The sequence below is a fragment of the Pan troglodytes genome, chromosome 17, assembly GCF_028858775.2.
Source record: "Pan troglodytes isolate AG18354 chromosome 17, NHGRI_mPanTro3-v2.0_pri, whole genome shotgun sequence".
In the NCBI taxonomy this organism is placed as follows: domain Eukaryota; kingdom Metazoa; phylum Chordata; class Mammalia; order Primates; family Hominidae; genus Pan; species Pan troglodytes.
Window position 1 is genome coordinate 37875092 of NC_072415.2, and position 21232 is coordinate 37896323.

General features: G+C 36.1%; 1 protein-coding gene across 2 annotated transcripts in view; it reads right to left on the reverse strand.

Moving 5' to 3' along the window:
- Nucleotides 1-21232, reverse strand: part of CDH2 (cadherin 2) — a 226464-nt gene that overhangs the window by 80860 nt on the left and 124372 nt on the right. The window contains exon 1 of one of the 2 annotated variants that reach the window (XM_016933484.4): nt 4723-4944. The exons of the other annotated variant lie outside the window; for it this stretch is intronic. Within the exon in view, the coding sequence (XP_016788973.1) occupies nt 4723-4801 (79 nt within the window). The 5' untranslated portion in view covers nt 4802-4944. Of the gene's footprint in view, nt 1-4722; nt 4945-21232 lie in introns of those variants that run through there. 2 annotated transcript variants of the gene reach the window in all.

Genomic DNA, 21232 nt, shown 5'->3' on the forward strand with positions numbered 1-21232 from the left:
GAAATCCATGTTAAAAATAAGAGATTAGGCTCATTTTTGTCTTTTATAGATTTTATAGCTAAAGCTATTTTTCCTTAGTTTTTCTAACTTTCTTCCTTTTTCTTTAAGTGACACTGCTGTTCAATGGGTGATCAGAGCTGACTTGTCCAGTCAAATCAGATAATGAATAAAAGGAACATGAGACCTTGTTTTATTTTTCAGCTGGTTTTACTAGAAATGAGTGATGTGAATCACAAACTGCTTAGGGGAGGGGTGTAGTATAGTACTCTCTTCAATAAAATCTAAAAAAGTGGAGAAGTGGCAGATAAAAGTGTTTTGATGTTGCAGTGTAGTTATTGGTCTACTAACCATAACATGTAGCTATGGCCAAGATGCCCCAGATCACCTATAGTCTGAGCTCTGACTGTGTATCACACTCCCTCTCAAACAGCGCTGGAATTTCTTGCACAAAGAATGAACAAATTCCAACTAGCTTCTCAGTAATAACATACAAGGCCAACAACAACAGTCTGGTGTTGAGCCACGGTTCATTCATATATGTATTACATCCTCTCAAAACTGGGGACTAGGCACAAAGAAATTTGTGGGCTCAGCATCTGAACCATCAATTATAACCCTGCTTCAACGAGAATGTGTGTTGAATGATTCATAACATAAGAAAACAAAGACAAAGGTAAAGATTGCACCCACTTCCTCATATCCAACAGCACTGGGAACAATATTACATTAACGTGTTTTTTACATATGTGTGAATTCATCTATCTAAATATAAAAGTGTAGCATACAGTGCTATACTCTGAACAGGATAAGTAATCAAATATTACTCTCATTACTACTGTTTCTAAGTCATGAGTTCAGAATGTTTGTGATAAAATATCTCATTTGGATATCATCTATAATGATTCAAATCCTTTAAGTACTTTTAAAAAATTTATTTGCTGTTTAGACAATGGTTTCCCACCTTTACAAGTAGCAAAACAAAAGGTCACAGAGTGTAAGTTTCCTGGTCACATTGAAAGTGGTGGGTGGTACTGATGCCCAAAGCTCTTTGGGGCATCCTGGGAAGCACCCATTCCATTTTAGCACCAAGGGAAATTTCCATTTCTTGTTGAACTGCCCCACACTCAATGAAAATGAACTACATGATTCCTAATCTACCATTTACAGTGAGTATAGAGATAGACATGGCAAGGTCCCTGATCTCTAAGAGTTTAAATTTAGGGGGAAAGGGCTTAAAAATAAGTAACATAACGGGCAAAACTAAAGTGCTTAATAATTACATTTCAAGGGAGAAAGGGAAATAACTGAAAATTCAATGGAAATGGCAGGTGGCTTGTGATCTGAGCACCAAAGAATAAACATAATCCCAGTAGGGTATAGACAAAAGATGGCAGCTTCGGAATAAACAGGGGCATGGACGCCAGGCAGTGATGGTACATTCACAGAGGTATCAATATGTAGAGAAAGGGTGGTGTCTGGATCAGCACAGCAGTTCTTCCCTCAATGCCTTTGTCAATGATTAGTATTTGGGAAGTATTTTTTCAAGGGCAAATTTGTTCGGCAAGGTTTTAGGATGTATTATTTTTGTAGGGAGGGATTTTTATGGACTAATGTCTTTTATTGAGAAAAATAGTCTCTAGGTAGACTGAAATCCATTAGTCTGGAGGGAGAAATGTCAACAGAGGCACAAACTAAAGATCTAATTACTGATGCACACGAATTGGTTCACTGAATTTAGGGGCTCTGTGTGTGTGTATGTGTATGTATGTGTGTGTGTAACAGATGTATCTGACAGCAGGATTAAGTGTTAAAATTTAAATTCCATTGTAGGTTTTGTACAAAGGCTTAGAATTTCCCCATTTTCTGATCCCATTGGTTTGACATATTAATATGAGGAAGACCATTAGTGGCACTTTTGAAACACAGGCATCATTCAAAAATACACAATATAATATACAAGATGTGATTATAAAGAAATAGGATTCATTCCACAAGTCACACAGAAAAATCAGATTCATTCTGTTACAGTCATGCCTTGTATAAATTATAGTCCAGCCAACAGGGGCACTAAATATGCACTTTAATTTGGAGTACAGTACAGAAGTAACCTCACTATCTAATGAGATGAATTATTAATAAATGCTAAAAGATACTAAAAAAAATGCTTGTATTAAAAAGGCCAATGGTAGTCTTATGTATTTTACAAGTAATCTTCAATAAGCCACTATCATTTTATACTCAATTGAGCCATACTCTCGATTAGTCTGATATACTATACTTTTCTTTAAATTGGAAGAAATTACATTGATAATCATTTTTTTATCAATTCTTTCTGGTTTGGTGAAAAAAAATAAAAAGAGCAATGAACTAAAAGCCAGTAAACCGAGTTATGGTCGTGGTTGCGCTGATAATAATCTCTCAACAGCTTTGGATCTTCATTTCTTCAGCTGTAGTATGAGGGACTCTCACTAGATGACTACTCTGCTAATATCTCGTACAGCACTAAAACCATGCATACGCTATAGTCTCAGATTTGATATCTTAACAAGTACCCGAGTGAATATCACCAGTGAAAGCTGTGCTCAAGTTCTGTTTGCTTTTGTTCATGCTGAGCAGTCATTATGAAAAATACAATGGTTTTTCTAAGACAAAAAGCAAAGGAGAAAACCTACAGGGATAAAATTATTTTAAATACATTTTTTTCTGGTTTTTAAACAGCTATATATCCCAAAGCAAAGTTAAAATCCAAATATCACATTCCAGGAACTACAGATGAAAGAGCAGCAATTGCTGCAGATAAAAATCATAGCAATTATTCAGTTGTCATTCTTCCTTCCAATACGTTAAAAAATTACATAGGCCTTAATGAATTTTAATTTATAATCTAGGTGCTTTTCTTTTGCTAAAGTTTGTATGTCATCACAAAAAGAAAACAACCACCACAATAAAAAAAAAAAAAAAAAAAACAACTCAAGCTTTTGAAACACAACTCCCTAGAATAGACCAGTCACCTTTTTTTGCATGAAACAGATTTCAGTCATTTCAAAACTAAGGTGTCACAATGAGTATAAATCCTTGAAGTTCAAACAATACTACCCGTACTTCAAGTTCCAAATTCTATATCTCATCCCCTCTAAAAGTAATGGATGTCAAATGGTAATGGGAAAACTCTTTAGAGTACAATTATTTAAAATAGTTTTTTGGAACTACCTAATAAGGAATACAAAACAGGTGTAACTCTGGAAAAGAAAATTAAGCTTTCAAGACAACTAAGGACACAATCCATTATTTCTCTCGAGTTTATCATTTTGGTAGGATAAATGCTCCTCAGGAAAGATTAACTGAAGACCTACAAAGTTCCTTAGGAGATACGTGGCAAGAAAACCAGAAAAGGCTCTTCTTTAACTTTACATGACATACTTTCTTTTTGAAAGTTTCTAATAAAATAAACTAATTCTTTATTCAGTTTTCTTATCATAATGGCCATACACAGACATTCCACTCCAAGTTTTGGTTTCTAATGAGCAGCATTCCTTCTCTCAGGTTCAGAGTCATTTGCTTTAATAGCCTATTTTACATGCACATACTACCTTTTGATAATTCTTTTCACGGACTACAGTTTAGAATTTAAAACAAGCAACTTTGCTGAATATCTTATTGTTTCTCTCGGTGTTTTCAAACCCCTTGATGTTTGGCGAATTTTTACAAAATTAATGAGGTTAACCTTCATTTTTCAGACTTTCAAAGTTACTTTATGTTAACAGAGACCTCTCATTTAAGGATGACTCATATTCATCTTGTTTAACTTTATTTTTAGGAAAATTTACTAAGCTCTGCATAGGTACAAAAAAGGAGACGTATGTAACACAAATGACATTTATTAGACAACTAAATACAGGTTAATTCCACTTATAATAAATGAGAGACTTATGAAAATAAAAACCTCTGCATTAAAATTTAAAGAGATATTAATAATGTTTTTCATTGTATAAAGTTCCTTATCATAGCTGCATGAGAGTCTCTTGTCTTTTTCCATTCCATGCCTGAATATGTATGTCTCATTACAAGGCAGGCACTGTGAGCGAGTTGAAAATATAAAAGTGAATTGGGCATGTATTTCACCAGCAAGGAAGACACACCTGTACCTAAGAATTTCTCTAGTAAATTATATGAATTAAGATGAAGATCTACTTAGTGGGGATTAGGGAAATTAGGTTAAGAAATTTAAAAGCTGAAGTTGACATTTATATAACATAATTAAATAGAGTATCACAGAAAGTATAAACTTTACCACAAAAAATATTTGGCTTGTAAATGTTAATTTGCCTGCAGTTTGCAGAAGAATGTCTGCTATAATAAAAGGTGCAAATACAGTTTGTTGTTAAGTATTATCAGCTAGATTTGAAAATGTATCCCTTGTTTTGAAATACAAATGTACAACTCTCTAAGCCTACAACTCTAGAGAAGACAAGAGTGAAATACAGCTTTTGTAACATTCGTTTTTTTAAATCATCACCATCCCACCCCCATAAAATACATTTGCAGTTTTCTGTGATTATGTTTTAGTTTGATTTTAGGTTAACAGAAATTCACATAAGCATTAAATTCCTTGTTTAAAATATAAAATGTACTTTGTACATAAGTCTTCTCATTTTATGCTACTTTGTTTTCCAAGTTATCTAAATCACCATGATATGGAATGAATAAGGCAATTTTTGTTACCTGAAAGGAAAACATACAATTCTGCTTGGTTCTTTAATTTCTCAGTGAAGATACACACATAACGCCTTAATAAAAACATGCCATCAAGTTTCCATTTCCCATAATTCCTTCTGCTTAGTGAACAAAGTCATAATAGGTATGTCAGAATGAAAGCAGGGATAAAGTTCTTTTGAGCTGACGGAAATGCCGATGCAGCTTTTTATAACTGGAATACTGACCGTCAGCAAAACAGAGATTGGGTGGCTCAAACAGAGCCCTTATTACATCTGATTCACTGATCCCTTTCAAATTCTTGCCCCCAACCTTGGGCACAACACAAAACCTTCCTGAGCTCTACTGGTCCTTTTGTCTGTTTGCATAACAAAATACAACGTAAGAATAAACTTTAAGGGGGTAAAACAGCACTTCTGTGTTTGGAAAAATCTTTCCCTTTTGGTTGTCTTAGATGCATTTTCTATCTAGTGTTTTCAGCTAGTAACAATCCATCACTTGTCATTTAGCAATCTGTTAAGTAAAAACATCTATAGCTGTCCCAGCTTTCTCTAAAGAAGGAACTTGGGTGAAAAGTCAATAATATATATGCTTTGCATACTCAGTAGCACTCAAAGTGCTTATAACATAATTAAGATTTGTAAGGAGTTGGTTTCATATCCTAAATTGGGTATGAATCCAAGATTAAATGTCAAAAAAAAGTGTATCTGGGAGTACTTGTTAAAATACAAAATCTCATAAATAAAGAAATGCATTTTATGTAAAATGAAAGATGCTCTAAGTGCAAACCATGCCTATAAATAATTTTGCTAATGGGTAGATACAAGATTCCCAAAGAGTGCTTCTTCTCCCAGATTTTTACACACCATGAAACTTTTTGAGGATTCAGATAGGTTGCCAGCACGAAGGCAGAGCTACTTTTAACAATGGATTGTCAGATGTCTTGTTTTTAAACATCCCCCTTTTAACAATCAACTTTCTAGTTCACACCATATGCTAAGGTGTTTGATACAGCATAAGAATATTGTGGGAAGCAGCGAGAAAACTTAGAGAAATACTTCGAGACAACGCTGAACCTTAGGATTCTGAGAGGTGAGACTGGGAAGAAGCGAGTTCCAGTAAGTTGCAGAAATAACCCAGAGTAGAAGAAAGGAGGCAATGACACCTCCAAGGGAAAGCAAAGCTAACCACTGCTTAAAATATGGAATTCATACAAGAAAAAAAATCTGTAAATTGGATATGGGCAAACTTACAAAAACTTGGTAGACAAGTGTCAAACATTTTTGAGAGGGAGAAGTAATGTTTTGGGACAAACGACTCAACTTAAATATACAGGCTGAAATTACAAATGAAAACCTAAAGGCTAGCAAAGCTCTCAAGAGGTTATTGTTTGAACATGAACTAGAGATCTAGCCAGAGTAATGGGAATGGGAATCTCAAAAGAAGAAACATATAAAAAAAGATGATGAAGACAGAATCCATAGGAATGGGTAGCTAATAGGATGTGGGCATAGAAAATGGTAATTGAAGGGAAGTAAGGAGTCAAAAAAGGATGCCAATGTTTTGAATCTTGTTGACTTGGGAAAAGAATAGAAACAGGTTAAATCTCAAGGAGGAAATAGTTTTATGAAAGACTGTTTTTCAGAACTGCTGATTTAATTTAGCATTAAAAATATATATGAGGGCTGGGTACAGTGGCTCAGACCTATAGTCCCAGAAATTTGGGAGGCCAAAGCAGGCAATTACTTGAGCCCAGGAGTTCGAGACCAGCCTGGGCAATATGGCAAAACTCCGTATCTACCAAAAATACAAAAATTAGCCAGGCATGGTGGCGCACACCTGTAGTCCCAGCTACTCAGGAGGCTGAAGTGGGAGGATTGCTTTAGCCTGGGAGGTGGAGGCTACAGTGAGCTGTGATTGCATCACTGCACTCCAGCCTGGGTGACAGTGAGACCTTGTCTCTGTGTGTGTGTGTGTGTGTGTGTGTGTGTGTGTGTGTGTGTGTCTATGTGTGTGTATGAAATGTGCCTGTTCTGAGTACTAGGTATAAAGGACTCATAAACTACCCCAAAGGCCTTACTCTGCAGGAGCTTCCCCAGTCCAATTATAGGAACCAATGCATGCATTTTTTGTGCAGTTGAAGTCCCAGGAATCAAGTGAAATCTCTCAGGTAGAAAGTCACAGATTATCTTGTTTACTTGTCTTATTGACAGAAAACATCTGATAGCCATCTTGTATGCAGACATCTCTTCAAAAAGGTATTTTACAAAATGTACTGATGTCAGCCTTGTTTCGTGTTTTCTCCTTATTGAATTTATTAGTTTCTTTACTCATGGATCTTTGATAATTTGTGTGTTTCCTCTGCACCACATTCTAATTTGCTACCACCTTTTTCAAACGTAAAACTCACAAAACTAAATTTTTTAAGAGCACAACTGCTGGTGCAAATTACTGTCATCACAACATTTGAGTACCTACTGAATGCAAAATACTTTACAGCTTCTGGAACTCCTGTGAAGATCTGGCAATTTCTTGTGGACTTAAAAATCTTTGAATGTATTAATGATAATTGAAGGATCCACATCTCATCTCTGGGATTGTACACAGGATAGTGAACTTTATGTGTCTTCCTTCATACTCTTAGTTCCTTGTTTAATGCCCTGCCACCAGACTGGGTCTAATGTCATGCAAAGTCCCTTCATTTCTCTCCTTTCCACAGCTATTGGAAGCTAGCAAGTCCATAACCTACTGCTTAGCTCCTTGCATGAATCCACATTTCTGATGTCTCAGGATTGCACGGCATAGGGAAGGGCAAGGATACATGACTCACAGGACGTCCTGTGTTTGAGGTCAGGGCAGGGTGCTACACAGGAACTCTGATTGGCTGGCTGCATTCCTTCCATGCTAGTTCCAGTCTTCTCTTGGACTTGGGAGACTGGTATTGATATTTCACTGATTTCGCATACATGATCATATCTGATCCTTGGAACTCCAGGCTGAGTAGGCAGCAACTCACATTTCCATTTTATAAATGAATTAATTATGGCTCAGGGAGATTAAGCAACTTGCCCCTAGGTCCCACAACTGTCAGACAGAATAAACTGCCATTATTAGGGACCAAATGAACTATAAATAATGATAGGTTTCTAGCTCACACTTACTTTATGGGTTGTTATAATTACCTATTTTCTGCTCTATCAGTGCCAAGTCAGGATTTCACAGTCTGTATCGTGTGTTTTTTTGTCAAATTCTCCTTACCACTAATTTGTAAGGATACTTTTCCTCCAATTTTAAAAGTTGTAGGGTTAGGCAATTCCACACAATTTGGAGTTCTGTGTGGTTTATAAAACAGATCTTGATATTTTACAGTGATTAGTATAAACACAAGAAAGCAAAGGTTGGTCAACATTTATGGCTCAAGAAAAAGAGAGTATTACATAACCAACAAATAGTTATTTCCTTTTAACTATATGCTGATGACAATGCATGCTTTAATATTGGCAACAACTGACCAGCAATGCCAAAATCAGAAGCACATCTCATTTTGACTAACTGAACACAAATAAAATTAGCAAATAGTTTGTATTATGATCATATCTTAAAATGGTGCTACTGACGAATGAATAACTATTTGTTTAGTTAGAGGCAATGACGCTTACTAAAAGTTGATTGAGCATTTGTGCACAGGGCCTCAGAGCGAATCCAAACAAGTGTGTGGCATGCTGGGGTCCTAACCACTCACTTTACAGCCAAAATACTACTCTTATTAAAGAGAACCACCCCAGAATTCTTGTATGATCAAGATAGTAACAGTACTCCTAACTTATAGCTATGAAGCACGTTAAATGATGCAAAACTGCCTTCATATAAGCAGAAGGCCAATTATAATTCCTGACGTGGCAGTACTCCAAAAACTGTATGCCAGTGGAGCGAGTTCCATCACATCAGCAAAGTAATTAAGTCACTTCCAAGTAGGTAAAATTCCATGAACAGACAATGTTAATTTTCTTAGGTCAGCATCCTGATAAAAATTATGTTCCAACAATCTGCAGTCAACACAAAAACCTTTAGGTTTACCTCCTGTTAACAGAAATGTTCAGAGCAAAATTAACCACAGGCAGCAAAAATGGCAACTGCTGGAAAAATAACAGATGCAGAGAGCAGAGCAAACAATATAAAGTAGATGCTGAAAAAACACATTCCAGCCAAGCTTCCATGTAGAATTCTACAAACCCTTATATAGCAAATATTGCCCTACTAAGTGCAACAAAAATATTATACACAGAATACCAAATGGGTGACTCCCATCCCAGCTTACTGTAGACTCACAGTGTAGTGAGAGCACAACAAATACCAAGTATTCTAGTTTATTATTCTCACATGGAAAGATCTTTGATCCACTGACTGGATGTTTATGCCAGACACACTCCACAGATCATCTCATTTTATCCTAAGAACTCTAAAAGGGAGATGTTACTTTAGAAATAAAAAAATTCCTGAGTCATAAGGAGATAAAGTACCAGACCCAGGTGACACAGTGGTGGAACTAGGAATGTTTGAACATCACTGTGTGATTCCAAATCCTGGTATGGTTCTTCAAAAAATCACACTGGCTTTCAGTTACTGGGGAGGGGTCCACAATGAGTATACATTGAGAGAAAAACATAAACCATGAATTAGTAACTTTATGAAAAAAATGTATTTTCCTTAGGAGCAGCACTAGATTATAAATTTAGAAAATAATGAAATCTTTATCATTTGATACATTCTTCAAACAATCACTTTTAATTGGCATGTTTACAAAACTGGTTTTCTGAAGTGAAAAACATTTTACTTAGAAATAAGGTATACATGGGGACCAGGGCTACATAAATGTTTTTGACTTTGCTGAAAACAAGCACAAAACAAACAGAATTCAATTATTTTCTCATTGTAATCACATACAGCATTTTATATAAAATAAAAAGAATGGATTTCTACTGAATACTTTCTACTTTAATCAAAGCCCAAAATCACACTCAAGCCTCACCAGGCAATGTGCAAAGATGAACAGTCAGCAGGCAACTGTGTTTTTAACGGATAAGTGTCCATGACAACAGGAAAAAATGCCACAGCAGTGCACGCAACACTGTTAGCAGACTCAAAGAGATTAGGGTAGAATTAGCCTAGTGATTCCTTCCTTCTTTCAGACGAATCATTCTTAACAGAATTAAGAAGCAGTGCAGGCAGTATGGGCCTACCTCAACATCGTTTTTATACCTATTCCTGAATTCTTAGAGGACTTATGTTCTACCTAAGTGCTGCCACTATTCAACATTCCTACAGTATCAATATTTTCTTGTACCTTATAAACAACTTTACAGTCTACAATAACATAAACATGTGAAAGTATACCATTACAATAAATAATTCCAATTACTACCTGATTTCACTTAAATATAATTTATGTATTAAAGAAACAAATTAATGCCCAGCCCCTTAAATAGCAGTCCTTAATTTTTACTATGCCCACTGTAGACACCACTGAGAAACAGTCATATATTAAGAGGGTAATCATCACCATAAAAACAGCAAGTATGAAAGTTGTAATTGGTACATCTGAAATGCCGAACTGCTAATAAGCACTTTTCATTTACACTATGTATTTTTTCTATTTTACTAGTACATTCTAGTCTTAATTTTAATATAAATGTAAGAAACTTAAAATTGTTAGTATTATTATATAACTAGAACCATTTATTTTGCTTATTCATAGACAAGTTTTTCTACTTTTAAAATACCCAATAAGATAGCACTGGAATTAGGGAAATAATGTTTTATTACTTTAGTAGCATTCCAGTTTAAAAGTTCTTTGGTAATTCCATTATCAACCTGACTCAGATGACATTTAAGGTGATCTGTCTGATGTTTAAATCCACTCTTTACAGAATGGTATTATGGCTGGTGCATATACAGTGATGGTCTTGGTATTATACTCCCAAAATATTTACAAATTTTGAAGTTTGATTAATTCTGTTCTAATTTTCATGTTGAAAACAAGGAGACAAGTTGTCTCACTTTAACATATCTTATAAAATTATTCATTCATTCAACAAGCACTTACTGGGTACCTATTATGTTCCAGGCACTGTTAGGGGCCCTAGGGATACTGCAGTGAACAAAACAGAAACCATAAAAATATACACACACACAAGTTTATGAAAAATTAAAGCAAGATTTGCATCGATAAGAACAAGTTACTACAGGAAATTAAGGATTTAAAAGTACAATGTTAGCATTCCTTCTGTTTGAAGTCTATAAATTTAGGATCTTGTCTTTTCAAAGAAAAAGAATAATAAAAATCAGAGTAAATGCTTCTAGCTGGAAACTAGGCCTCATACAGGAATGGAAGGAATAACAAAGCTCCTTCCTACTAAGGAAACATAATGTTGATATTTGAAAATTGAAGATATGGATCATAATAAAAACTATTTGCAAATTTTATTTGTATTCAATCAGTCAAGAAGAGATTTGCTTCTGTTTCTGGCACTGCCAGTCAGTTGTTGCCAATATTAAAGCAAGAATTATCATCAGCATATAGTTAAAAAGAAATCAACTATTTGTTGGCTGTGATATATATATACACCATGGAATACTACTCAGTCATAAAACGGAACAAAATAATGGCCTTTGCAGCAACTTGGATGGAGCTGGAGGCCATTATTCTAAGTGAGGTAACTCAGGAATAGAAAACCAAATATCATATGTTCTCACTTATAAGCGGGAGCTAAGCTATGAGGATACAAAGGCATAACAATAATATTAATATAATGGACTTTGGGGACTCACGGGGAAGGGTGGGAGACGGGTGAAGGATAAAAGGTTACACATTGAGTACAGTGTACACTGATTGGGTGACAGGTACACCAAAATCTCAGAAATCACTACTAAAGAACTTATCCATATAACCAAAAACCACCTGTACCCTAAAAAGTACTGAAATAAATATATATATATATACAGGTTTGATTTGAAGTAGTTGATGGGGACTTATGAGCTTTAAGGACACTTAAACTAGACCCCTAGTGGCTGATGGCACTGAGTTTTCTTCCATTACATCTAATTTCACTCCAAACTTTATGGTTTTTCCTCTTGAAATAAATTCCCCACCAGCACTATTCTTATTATCATCCTCTTTGAAAAGTCTCATTCTGAGTTAACAAGTAAAGAAAGAAGAAAATGATTTTCTAAGGTCAAGAGTTGAACAAAAGACCTAAAGGAGCTGGAGATGTTGTGTTACAAGTGAATGATCACAGCAGACTGCTTTAGCTGTGAGTGGCCATCCTCAGGCTGGGCCACTCATCTCAGTCTCATCTTTCTCAGAATCTCGGATTTTTTTTTTTTTTTTTTTTGAGACAGAGTACTTCTCTTGCTCTGTCACTCAGACTACAGTGCAGTGGCATGATCTCAGCTCACTGCAACCTCCGCCTCCCAGGTTCAAGCGATTCTCCTGCCTCAGCCTCCTGAGTAGCTGGGATTACAGGCACCTGCCACCACGCCCAGATGATTTTTATATTTTTAGTAGAGATGGGTTTTCACCATGTTGGCCAGGCTGGTCTTTAACTCCTGATCTCAAGTGATCCACCCGCCTCAGCCTCCCAGAGTGTCAGGATTACAGGCATGGGCCACCACGCCCTGCTAGCCTCTTGGACATTTGAACAGAGGTAAGTAAAGACAAGAACCAGTTGGCAGCTGCGCTAATTTGCTGGCTGTACCCTGGAGGTGGAATTCTAGAAACTGTTCACATTTTGCCTGTTAACCCCTTACATTGTTTCTCCAAGGTTTTCCTGGTATATTCTTCCAGTAAACAATTCCTTTTGCTTAAACTGGGTTCTGTTACTTCCATCCAAAAGAATACTATCACACCCCCTCCCACTGATCCATTCCCCTTTTCTATTCATCTTGCTAAAAACTTTCAATGCTTCCTACTGTCAATAAGATAAAATTAAGACTATAAATATTCCAATATTCTCTGTTATGACACTTCTATAGGCTTTCAAATCCAGGCCTGTCTATTCAATGTCATGCAAAGTGCATACATAGCCTTGCTTCCCATTCTAAAACACTATTAAAAATAATAATGGAAAACACAGTGAACATTATTTTAACAGTATGTTTGGGTTCAATGGTTCAATGATGGGCCTGCTAATTATTAGATGTGGAAGCTTGCACATGTTTTCAACTTCTCTAAGCCTTAGTTACTTGTCAAAAAAAATGAAGATAATATCTTGTTCCTAGAATTATACTGAAGATTTTAAAAAGATAATATATAACATCGTGTGTGTGTGTGTGTGTGTGTGTGTGTGTGTGTGTGTAAACAGGTCCTGGCACATAGAATGTTTTCTATAAATGAGATTCATTATATTTCATTATGACTTAAATTCATTATCTCTATCCCAGAACTTTCTTGCTATTCAGAGCAATAGATCTAAGTACCTACATGAAATTTTCATGTAGATAGACCTCAAATTCCAAATTCAAAAAGAAAAATTAACATCCACATTCCTCTGAGCCTGGGTTCTCCTACACCGCTCACCATCTACTAGTACCTCAGCCGTAAGTATGATAATCTTATAGTTCCTCCTCATCCAACTGGTCTTCAAGCCCTCTAGACTTTACCCCTAAGGATAAAGGTTATATTCTCTCCACTTCTCCCAGGCACATAGATTCTCTAAACCTCTTATGAGGCCTCTAGTAATAGCTTCCTAACTGAGCTAGTTTGTCCTTGTTGTACTCACCAAATTTACCCTCCCAACAAAAGTCCTTGTAAAACCCAAAGCTTATCAGGTTTAAACTTATAAATAGCTCTCCATTGATTAGAAAAGAAAGACCTACTCCTTTGACTGTTACACGTCCTTCAACAATGTGGCCACAGCCTAAAAGTCAATTCTCTCATCATGGTCTTGTTAATGAACTTCATTTCCATTGTATTCAATTGCTTACAGTTTCTGGAACACATCCAACTGTTTCAGGCTTCTGCCTTGCTCATGCTAGCCCATCTGAGTGGAACACTCTTACTTAAGCACCTCGGCCAGTGGCTACTCATCTTTTAAGGGTCATTTCCTTTATGACGCCCCAGCAGACAAAGCCCTCCCCCACATGTGTGCTTCAACTGTAGTCTTTAAATGCTTCCATCACAGCACTCAAAGCTGAATTTCACATGCTTGTTTACATATTTTCCCAAACCGAAGCTTCCTTTAGAAGCTCTGGTGCTCAGCTCAGAGCCTGGCACAAAACAGGCTCTTGAGATCTGCCCGCTGAATGAATAAAGGTAGAAAGCAGAAAAAGACAATTGAGAGAACTGAATAATTAACAGTAAAGTTCAGGTTATTTTCTGGAGTCTGTAGACATTCAGCTCAGGGACTATCACTGGACCGACAATGATACTGAATACAACTGTTCATCTTTATGATTTCTGCTCATTAAGAAAACACTCCATCAGAGTTGTGCAGGATGCCTTATTTAAGGTAGTCAAGTATGTGATAAAGCTGATGCATCATTCCAAAAGGGGCTGAGTCAAGCATTCCTTTCTATAAGATGGCGATTGACCCTTAAATGACAATTTGAGAAACAGAAAGGCTTCACAGGCTAAATAATTTAAATACGGTGCATTACAGAGCAGCACCAGAAAAAAAGCTATTGTTATCTAGTACTTTGTGATCTTCTCCTTTATTATTAGGAAATGTAGGCACTTCAATACATTTACACATGACTTCCTTAGTAGGTAACTAAACTTTTAGAAAAAATCTGGAGGATAAAAATATATTGGAAGAATATTTTAACAAGCTCATTAAAACAGAGAATTATTTCTTTAAAAATGTTGATAGTTATGCTATAATAAAAACTTAAGAATAAATGCAAAGATGTGGTCAGAAACCCAAAAAGTAAGAATTTTTTGGCATAAAGTGATGCTTTGGGTGGGAAAGAATATAAACAAAAGTCATAATTTAGAGAAAAATCATATATTACTGAATCAAATTAAGTTACAAGACTCAGTGCTGAGAAAAATGCTCTGCAAATTTATAGAATGCATCCTGTGTAACAAGTCTTCTATGAAATTTTGTCACAGACCTGAATAAAATCTATGTAAGTTGTCAAGATTCAGCCTAGTCAATTAAATAAGTAAATGGAATCAGTGACCATTTTATAGACATTTAGAAGTGCTACTTAACTTTTATAAATAGTCCTTTAAAAAATGTGGGGGACTTTCTAATGAACTTTGCTCTGAGCAAAAACATAATTTTGCTTTTCAGATTTCACTGATGTTCAATTGGAGTAATGGATAAAAGTGACAGAAGCCATGACTGATTAACTGGAAGTAAATTTCTTCCTCTAAAGCAGCCTTAAGGCAGGTATGCAATATTACCTTTGTGAAATCTAGTGGAGAGTTGGAAAATAGAGATTCTATGAATTTCAAGAATTATACATTACTGGACTGTGCTGAAAACCAAATGGATGTATTTGATGTGATTCCTAGAGGGATTCCTTTACACTTCAGATCTTCTACAGCTTTGTAATCTGCCAGGCTCCAGGCAGTTCACAAACAAATTACCGTCACTTCCATAGGAAGCAGATTTTTAGCTGTAGAGAAGCAACTAAGTTACAAAAAAGCACCAAGAGATTTAAATACCTAGAAGCTTGCTAGAAGCCAAAAAGAAATGAGATACTGATTAAAATTAGATATCTATCATAGTCTTGGCCCTCAATATTCAAGGCTAAGCAAGAAAAAATATCAAAATACTCTTCATTTTACATCTGAAGATATCTTAAGGACAGAGGTTATGTTTCGCCTGTCAAGCACTCAGCCAACAGACGGCCATACTTAACGATTTTATCCTTTTAAAACAAAGGAAGCAACCTGCCCTATAAAGCTGTGCTAGATTTCAGTTCAGTAGGTATCAGAACAGGAAAAAACAGAGTGTTCATTTGATCTTTCAAGTTCTGATCTCGTAAGATTTGAGACTGACATAAAGAGACTGCTTCCATATAAAGAATGAAACCGGCCGGGCGCGGTGGCTCACGCCTGTAATCCCGGCACTTTGGGGGGCCGAGGTGGGTGGATCACGAGATCAGGAGATCGAGACCATCCTGGCTAACACGGTGAAACCCCTTCTCTACTAAACATACAAAAAAATTAGCCGGGCGTGGTGGCGGGTGCCTGTAGTCCCAGCTACTCGGGAGGCTCAGGCAGGAGAATGGCGTGAACCCGGGAGGCGGAGCTTGCAGTGAGCCGAGATCGTGCCACTGCACTCCAGCCTGAATAACAGAGGGAGACTCTGTCTCAAAAAAAAAAAAAAAAAGAATGAAACCTTGGTAAGTTTGAATTGTGATATGTTTTTGCCTCTATTTAATGTTTTAATATTTAATGCTAAATATTAAAAGGGAGGGGAGCTACAGTAAACTTCATTACAGTTTTGCTTCATCTATCTGCTTTTCATTTGAAATTATGGGCAGAGATCTTATTAGCAGGGATCTGCTGCCATTTAATAAATACAATGTCTCAGGCACTAGAGCAGTCACTTTCTATTCATTTGATTCTTAAAACAATTCCTGTAATATAAATATTATCCTCCTTTCCTGATGAGGAAATTAAGCCTCACAGAGGTTAAGCAATTTATCAGATCCCACAGCTAATGGGCTGCAGTTCTAGGTTTATTGGTACGTTTGAATTGTGGTATGTTTTTACCTCCATTTAGTGTTTAATGCTAAATATTAAAAGGGAGGGGAGCTACAGTAAACTTTTCCATTACAGTTTTGCTTCAACTATCTGCTTTTCATTTGAAATTATAGGCAGAGATCTTACTATATTAAATGTGTATACAGAAACAACTCTGCAAAAATGTACCTCACAAGGGCGATAAATAATGATTCTGGTTGTTATAAAGAATAACTGTATTCGATACGCTTTTGATATGGGTCAAATGCTCCCAAAGCATACAAAGTGGGCACGGAGAGACTGGCATTAAAGTTTTGGCATTTCTTCAGGACTACAATGCTATTCAAAATGCTATTCCCCGGCTTTCATGAAGGTGTTTCTTTTCAATAAATCTGAAGCACCATAACCATGACACAAATTTGAATGTAAACAAAGAATGCTGATCCCCTAACTAAATGCAGCAGTGCCTTTACTTCAGAACAGGCAAACACTGCCAGCAAAAACAACAAACGAAATTTCTGTTGAAACAGAAACAGCAGAGCGTGAAATAGCAGCCTGCCATCAGACATTGGGAGTTTGATTTTCATCAATGGCAGCTGAAACAGCCCTCTCCACCCACTTCTGCATGAAAAAAGAAAAGAAAAGAAAACTGATAATACCATCTGCATGCAAGCAGGAGGACAAACCTTGTGGGTCTATTTGCTGCACTCCAGCATGAACCTAGAGCAGCCACAAACTCCTCTTTAGGCTCTGTTTCATTCCGTGAACCTAACTGATACTCCCAGTTATTGTACATTTGGAGGAATACACAGTGATTTTATTTTTTAAAGATTCTGGCTGTGTCACGACATCTATTGGAAAACTTTTCAAGCAGAGGGCTTCTGATTGATTTGCTTGGGGTCATGTGGAGGTAAAAGAAAAAGTTAAAAAAAATAAGCACTTACAAGTGGCAAATGGCAAATCCAACCAGCAAAGGTGAGTGCATTTCAAAAGCTTCCTCTGTGATGACTACACAAAAACGTGCTATGGGCATGTACTATGTGCGCCAAAATAACTGCCGATGGTTGCTATATGGCTATTTCCAATTCATGTGTTACAATGCTAAACACGCTCCTGAAACACTACCTTCTGCGAGAGAGGAAACTTTCACACAGAGACGAAATGAACAGGACAAATATACACTGTGGTAGTACTAAAAGGAAATTTAGACCGAATAAAGCAGATTGGTAACACGGGTGGAAAACATCCTCGGCTAGACTAGATTATTAATGATACCAGAGAAGCAACAATGTGCTTTATAATTCTTATATGTATTTGTACATCATGAACGGCATATTGATCATAAGGAAACAAAGCAAATGGATTAACTCACCACTGAATAGTATCTATGGCAAGGCCACATGCACATTACGTGTCAAAAGACAACCAACCTCCACAACAACAATCTCAGCCACATCCTGCAGACCTAGTCACTGCTGTTAGAAATGTTTGGTGCAATTTAACCCGTATGCAACTAATAATTATTATGATGATAATCATTTAAATAGTTTAGATTACTGCATAGCAAATAGTCACTACCCTCTTACTGCCACTATTGGCAGAATATACTTTCCCATTTCATTGATGTTTAGTGTGGTGAGATGTCTTGCTTTGGCCACTGGGATGTTGGTGGATATAACATCAGTAAATGCTTGAAATGTGCCTGCCTTCTTGGAGTATGCTACCACCATGCAAAAGAACATGTTCTGCCTACCCACCAAATTAAGGATGAAGGCATGTGGAGCAGATCTAGACCAAATCTGCAGCGTGGATCTAAGCCCAGCCTGGATCAGCTGAGCCCCACTTGGCTCACAAATGCAGGAGCAAGAAATTGTCGTTTTAAGCCACTGAGTTCCGAGGTGGTTTGTTATGCAGCATCATTGTGGCAAATGCTAACTGAGAACAATATCAACAACACATCATCATAAATAGAGCCCATTTTTAATTAAATGGTATAGGGTAAAATTAAAATACAGACATTGCAGTATTGCTGATAGCATATAGTTATAAGCCTTAGTATTATACAATTGGACCTTCTTTTAGTTTTACCCCCTTCTGACTCTTCTACACCCACATAAGTAGCTGCTGCCATTTAATAAATACTATGTCTCAGGCACTAGAGCAGTCACTTTCTATTCATTTCATTCTTAAAACAATTCCTGTAATGTAAATATTATCCTCCCTTCCTGATGAGGAAATTAAGACTCACAGAGTTTAGGCAGTTTATCAGATCCCACAGCTAATGGGCTGCAGTTCTAGGTTTCAAGAAGGTGCTTCCTTAATACTTACCATATTTCAGAGTAAGATTTTTTTCTATTTAAAAATGTTTAAAGGGGAAACCAGCAGGCTGCATAGAGGAGATATAATGCCTTTTTCACTTTTGTTGCTCTGTAGGGACTCATCTAGCACTGAAATAGCTCTCCCATTCCCACCCCCAGATGGTCCACTTGACAAGGAGAGGCCTCTGGGGATGCCTGAAAGCTCTCTTCTTGCACAGGAGAAGTACAGCCTAGAAAATTCCTAAGATAGTCATAAGTTTTAGCTCAAGAAGATTCTTTTTAAAAAGCTTATTTCTTTTAATCCATGATCATTAAGATAATTCAGTCTTGATAAGGACTATACAAAGGAAAAATCAGACTTTTATTTTTAAAAATATGTATTTCCTTAACCAGGCATATTCCTAACTAATCCATGTTACCAACTGAAAAGAAAATATTTAATTCTCTCAAACAATTTTTCCTTCTCAATTCTAATCCATATGCATATTGTAAAAAATAGGTAACTATGAACATTTTCCTTGAGGTAGCTTTTAGAAGATACTGATGAAGAGATTAAATCCTTCCAGGTATTATATTATTGTTAATATTTCTGTTACACTTTTATCAGATATATTTCCTAGTACCTCAGGGTAGTCGGGATTTCTCTATTTTATAGTAGTGGAAACTAAAGTATAGCTAACATGATACTAGGCAAAAATCATTCAAAACCTGAAGACAGTGTAATACCACAAAATAGATACAATGATTAGAAGTAACAATGACCTTGGGAAAATACTAAATACATTTCAAACTAATCCCTGCATAATTAATAGGATGGTGTTATCTCCACAGTCTGTAATACTAGACTTGCAACTAAAAATGTCTGCTTGTCCTGGGAAATGCAGTGTATAAAGTAAGAGAAAGTGATTTCCATGTAAGATGACAGACTCCTTGTCAGAATCATTCTTATTTCTATCAGGAGTGCTGAACTTTTAAAAATTAAGATATTAAATGTCAAACATTTTTATTAAAGACAATAGAACCTTTTCTGTAAATTAACCTTACTCAAAATATGTCTCTTACCAACTATAGAACTGTCTTGCCCTGGAGTGTTTATGAGTAGTTTTCCAACCTACATCCTACGAGGACTGCTAAGAATGCCTCTAAATCTACAGGGAAACTACATGAATCAAACTCCTGAATGTGCTAAAGTGTACTGTTATATCTTTTACTACGAAATCACTATGTAATAATGATAATTATGTCATAGCACTAATTTTTACTGGGAATGATTGCAAAATACACAAAAAGAGAGAAAAGTACAAAAAACTCATACCAATCATCCAGGTTGGATAGCTATCAGAATTCTGCCATGCATGTTTTATATATCCATTTTATTGCAGTTGCATAAGTACTTTAAAGCAAATACCAGATCCCATTTGTATGCATCTCTACAAATGCAGACACTTTTGTAAAACAACAACGATGTCATTATAGCCCAAACGTAATGAATAACTGTTATGAGATATCTGATATATGAAGTTAAAGCAAGCTTTTTTACCACCATAGTATATTTTACAAAGACAATTCTTTGTATTTCCCAGCTCTAGAGTACATTTCCTCCAAAAAATTAAGAAATGAAAAATAATTAGAAGAGTCATAATTTCAATTTTCAACTTATTCCACATGGGAAGTAATTTGTGTAAGGGAAGTATAACTGAAAGAAGACATGGTATCAATATCTGTATCAAACTTATAATTAAACAGATGAAGAAAAAGAAATTATTACTTGAATTTTAGTTTATATTTAAACCGTAGTAACAGCAAATGAAAAAATAAATTTTAACTTCTCAGTGTCCTTTGTCATTGAAGAGTATACAGAAGAAAACTCTGAAATGAAAAGCTACTATATTTTATGGTTCGCCTCTCTATAAGGTCTTATGTGTATTTGTTTGGAAAGGTAGAGAAATTTCAAAGACAGCAAAGAAGTATTTGAAAATCATTAAATAGTACTTTAACTTCAGTGTTACATGGGTACGTGCATCACAAGTATCAATATTGGGGAAAATTAAAAGGAAAACAGTATTGGAACAAAATACAAACCACCGAAGGACTGGAAGTGAAAATGTAGGCCATGACAAAGTGGCCAGACATTCTCAGGTGTGCCTACCTGCTCAACATCACGAAACAGTTCACTGAAACGAGATGCCTTGTTTTATACAGTTTAAAAATTAATCTCTCCCTCTTCAAATCACTAGAAAATTATATTCCGTGGGTAATGGGCTGAATGCGTCCCCTTAAAATTCATGCATTAAAATCTTAACTCCTCAGTACCTTAGAATCTGACTATATTTGGAGATAAGTCATTTAAAGAGGTAATTAAGGTAAAATGAGGTCATATGGGTGGGTCCTAATCCAATATGCCTAGTGTCCATATAAAAAGAGGAATTTTGGACACAGACATGCATGTGCACAGAGGGAGGACCATGTGAGGACACAGCTAGAAGGCAATCGGGGAGAAGAAGCC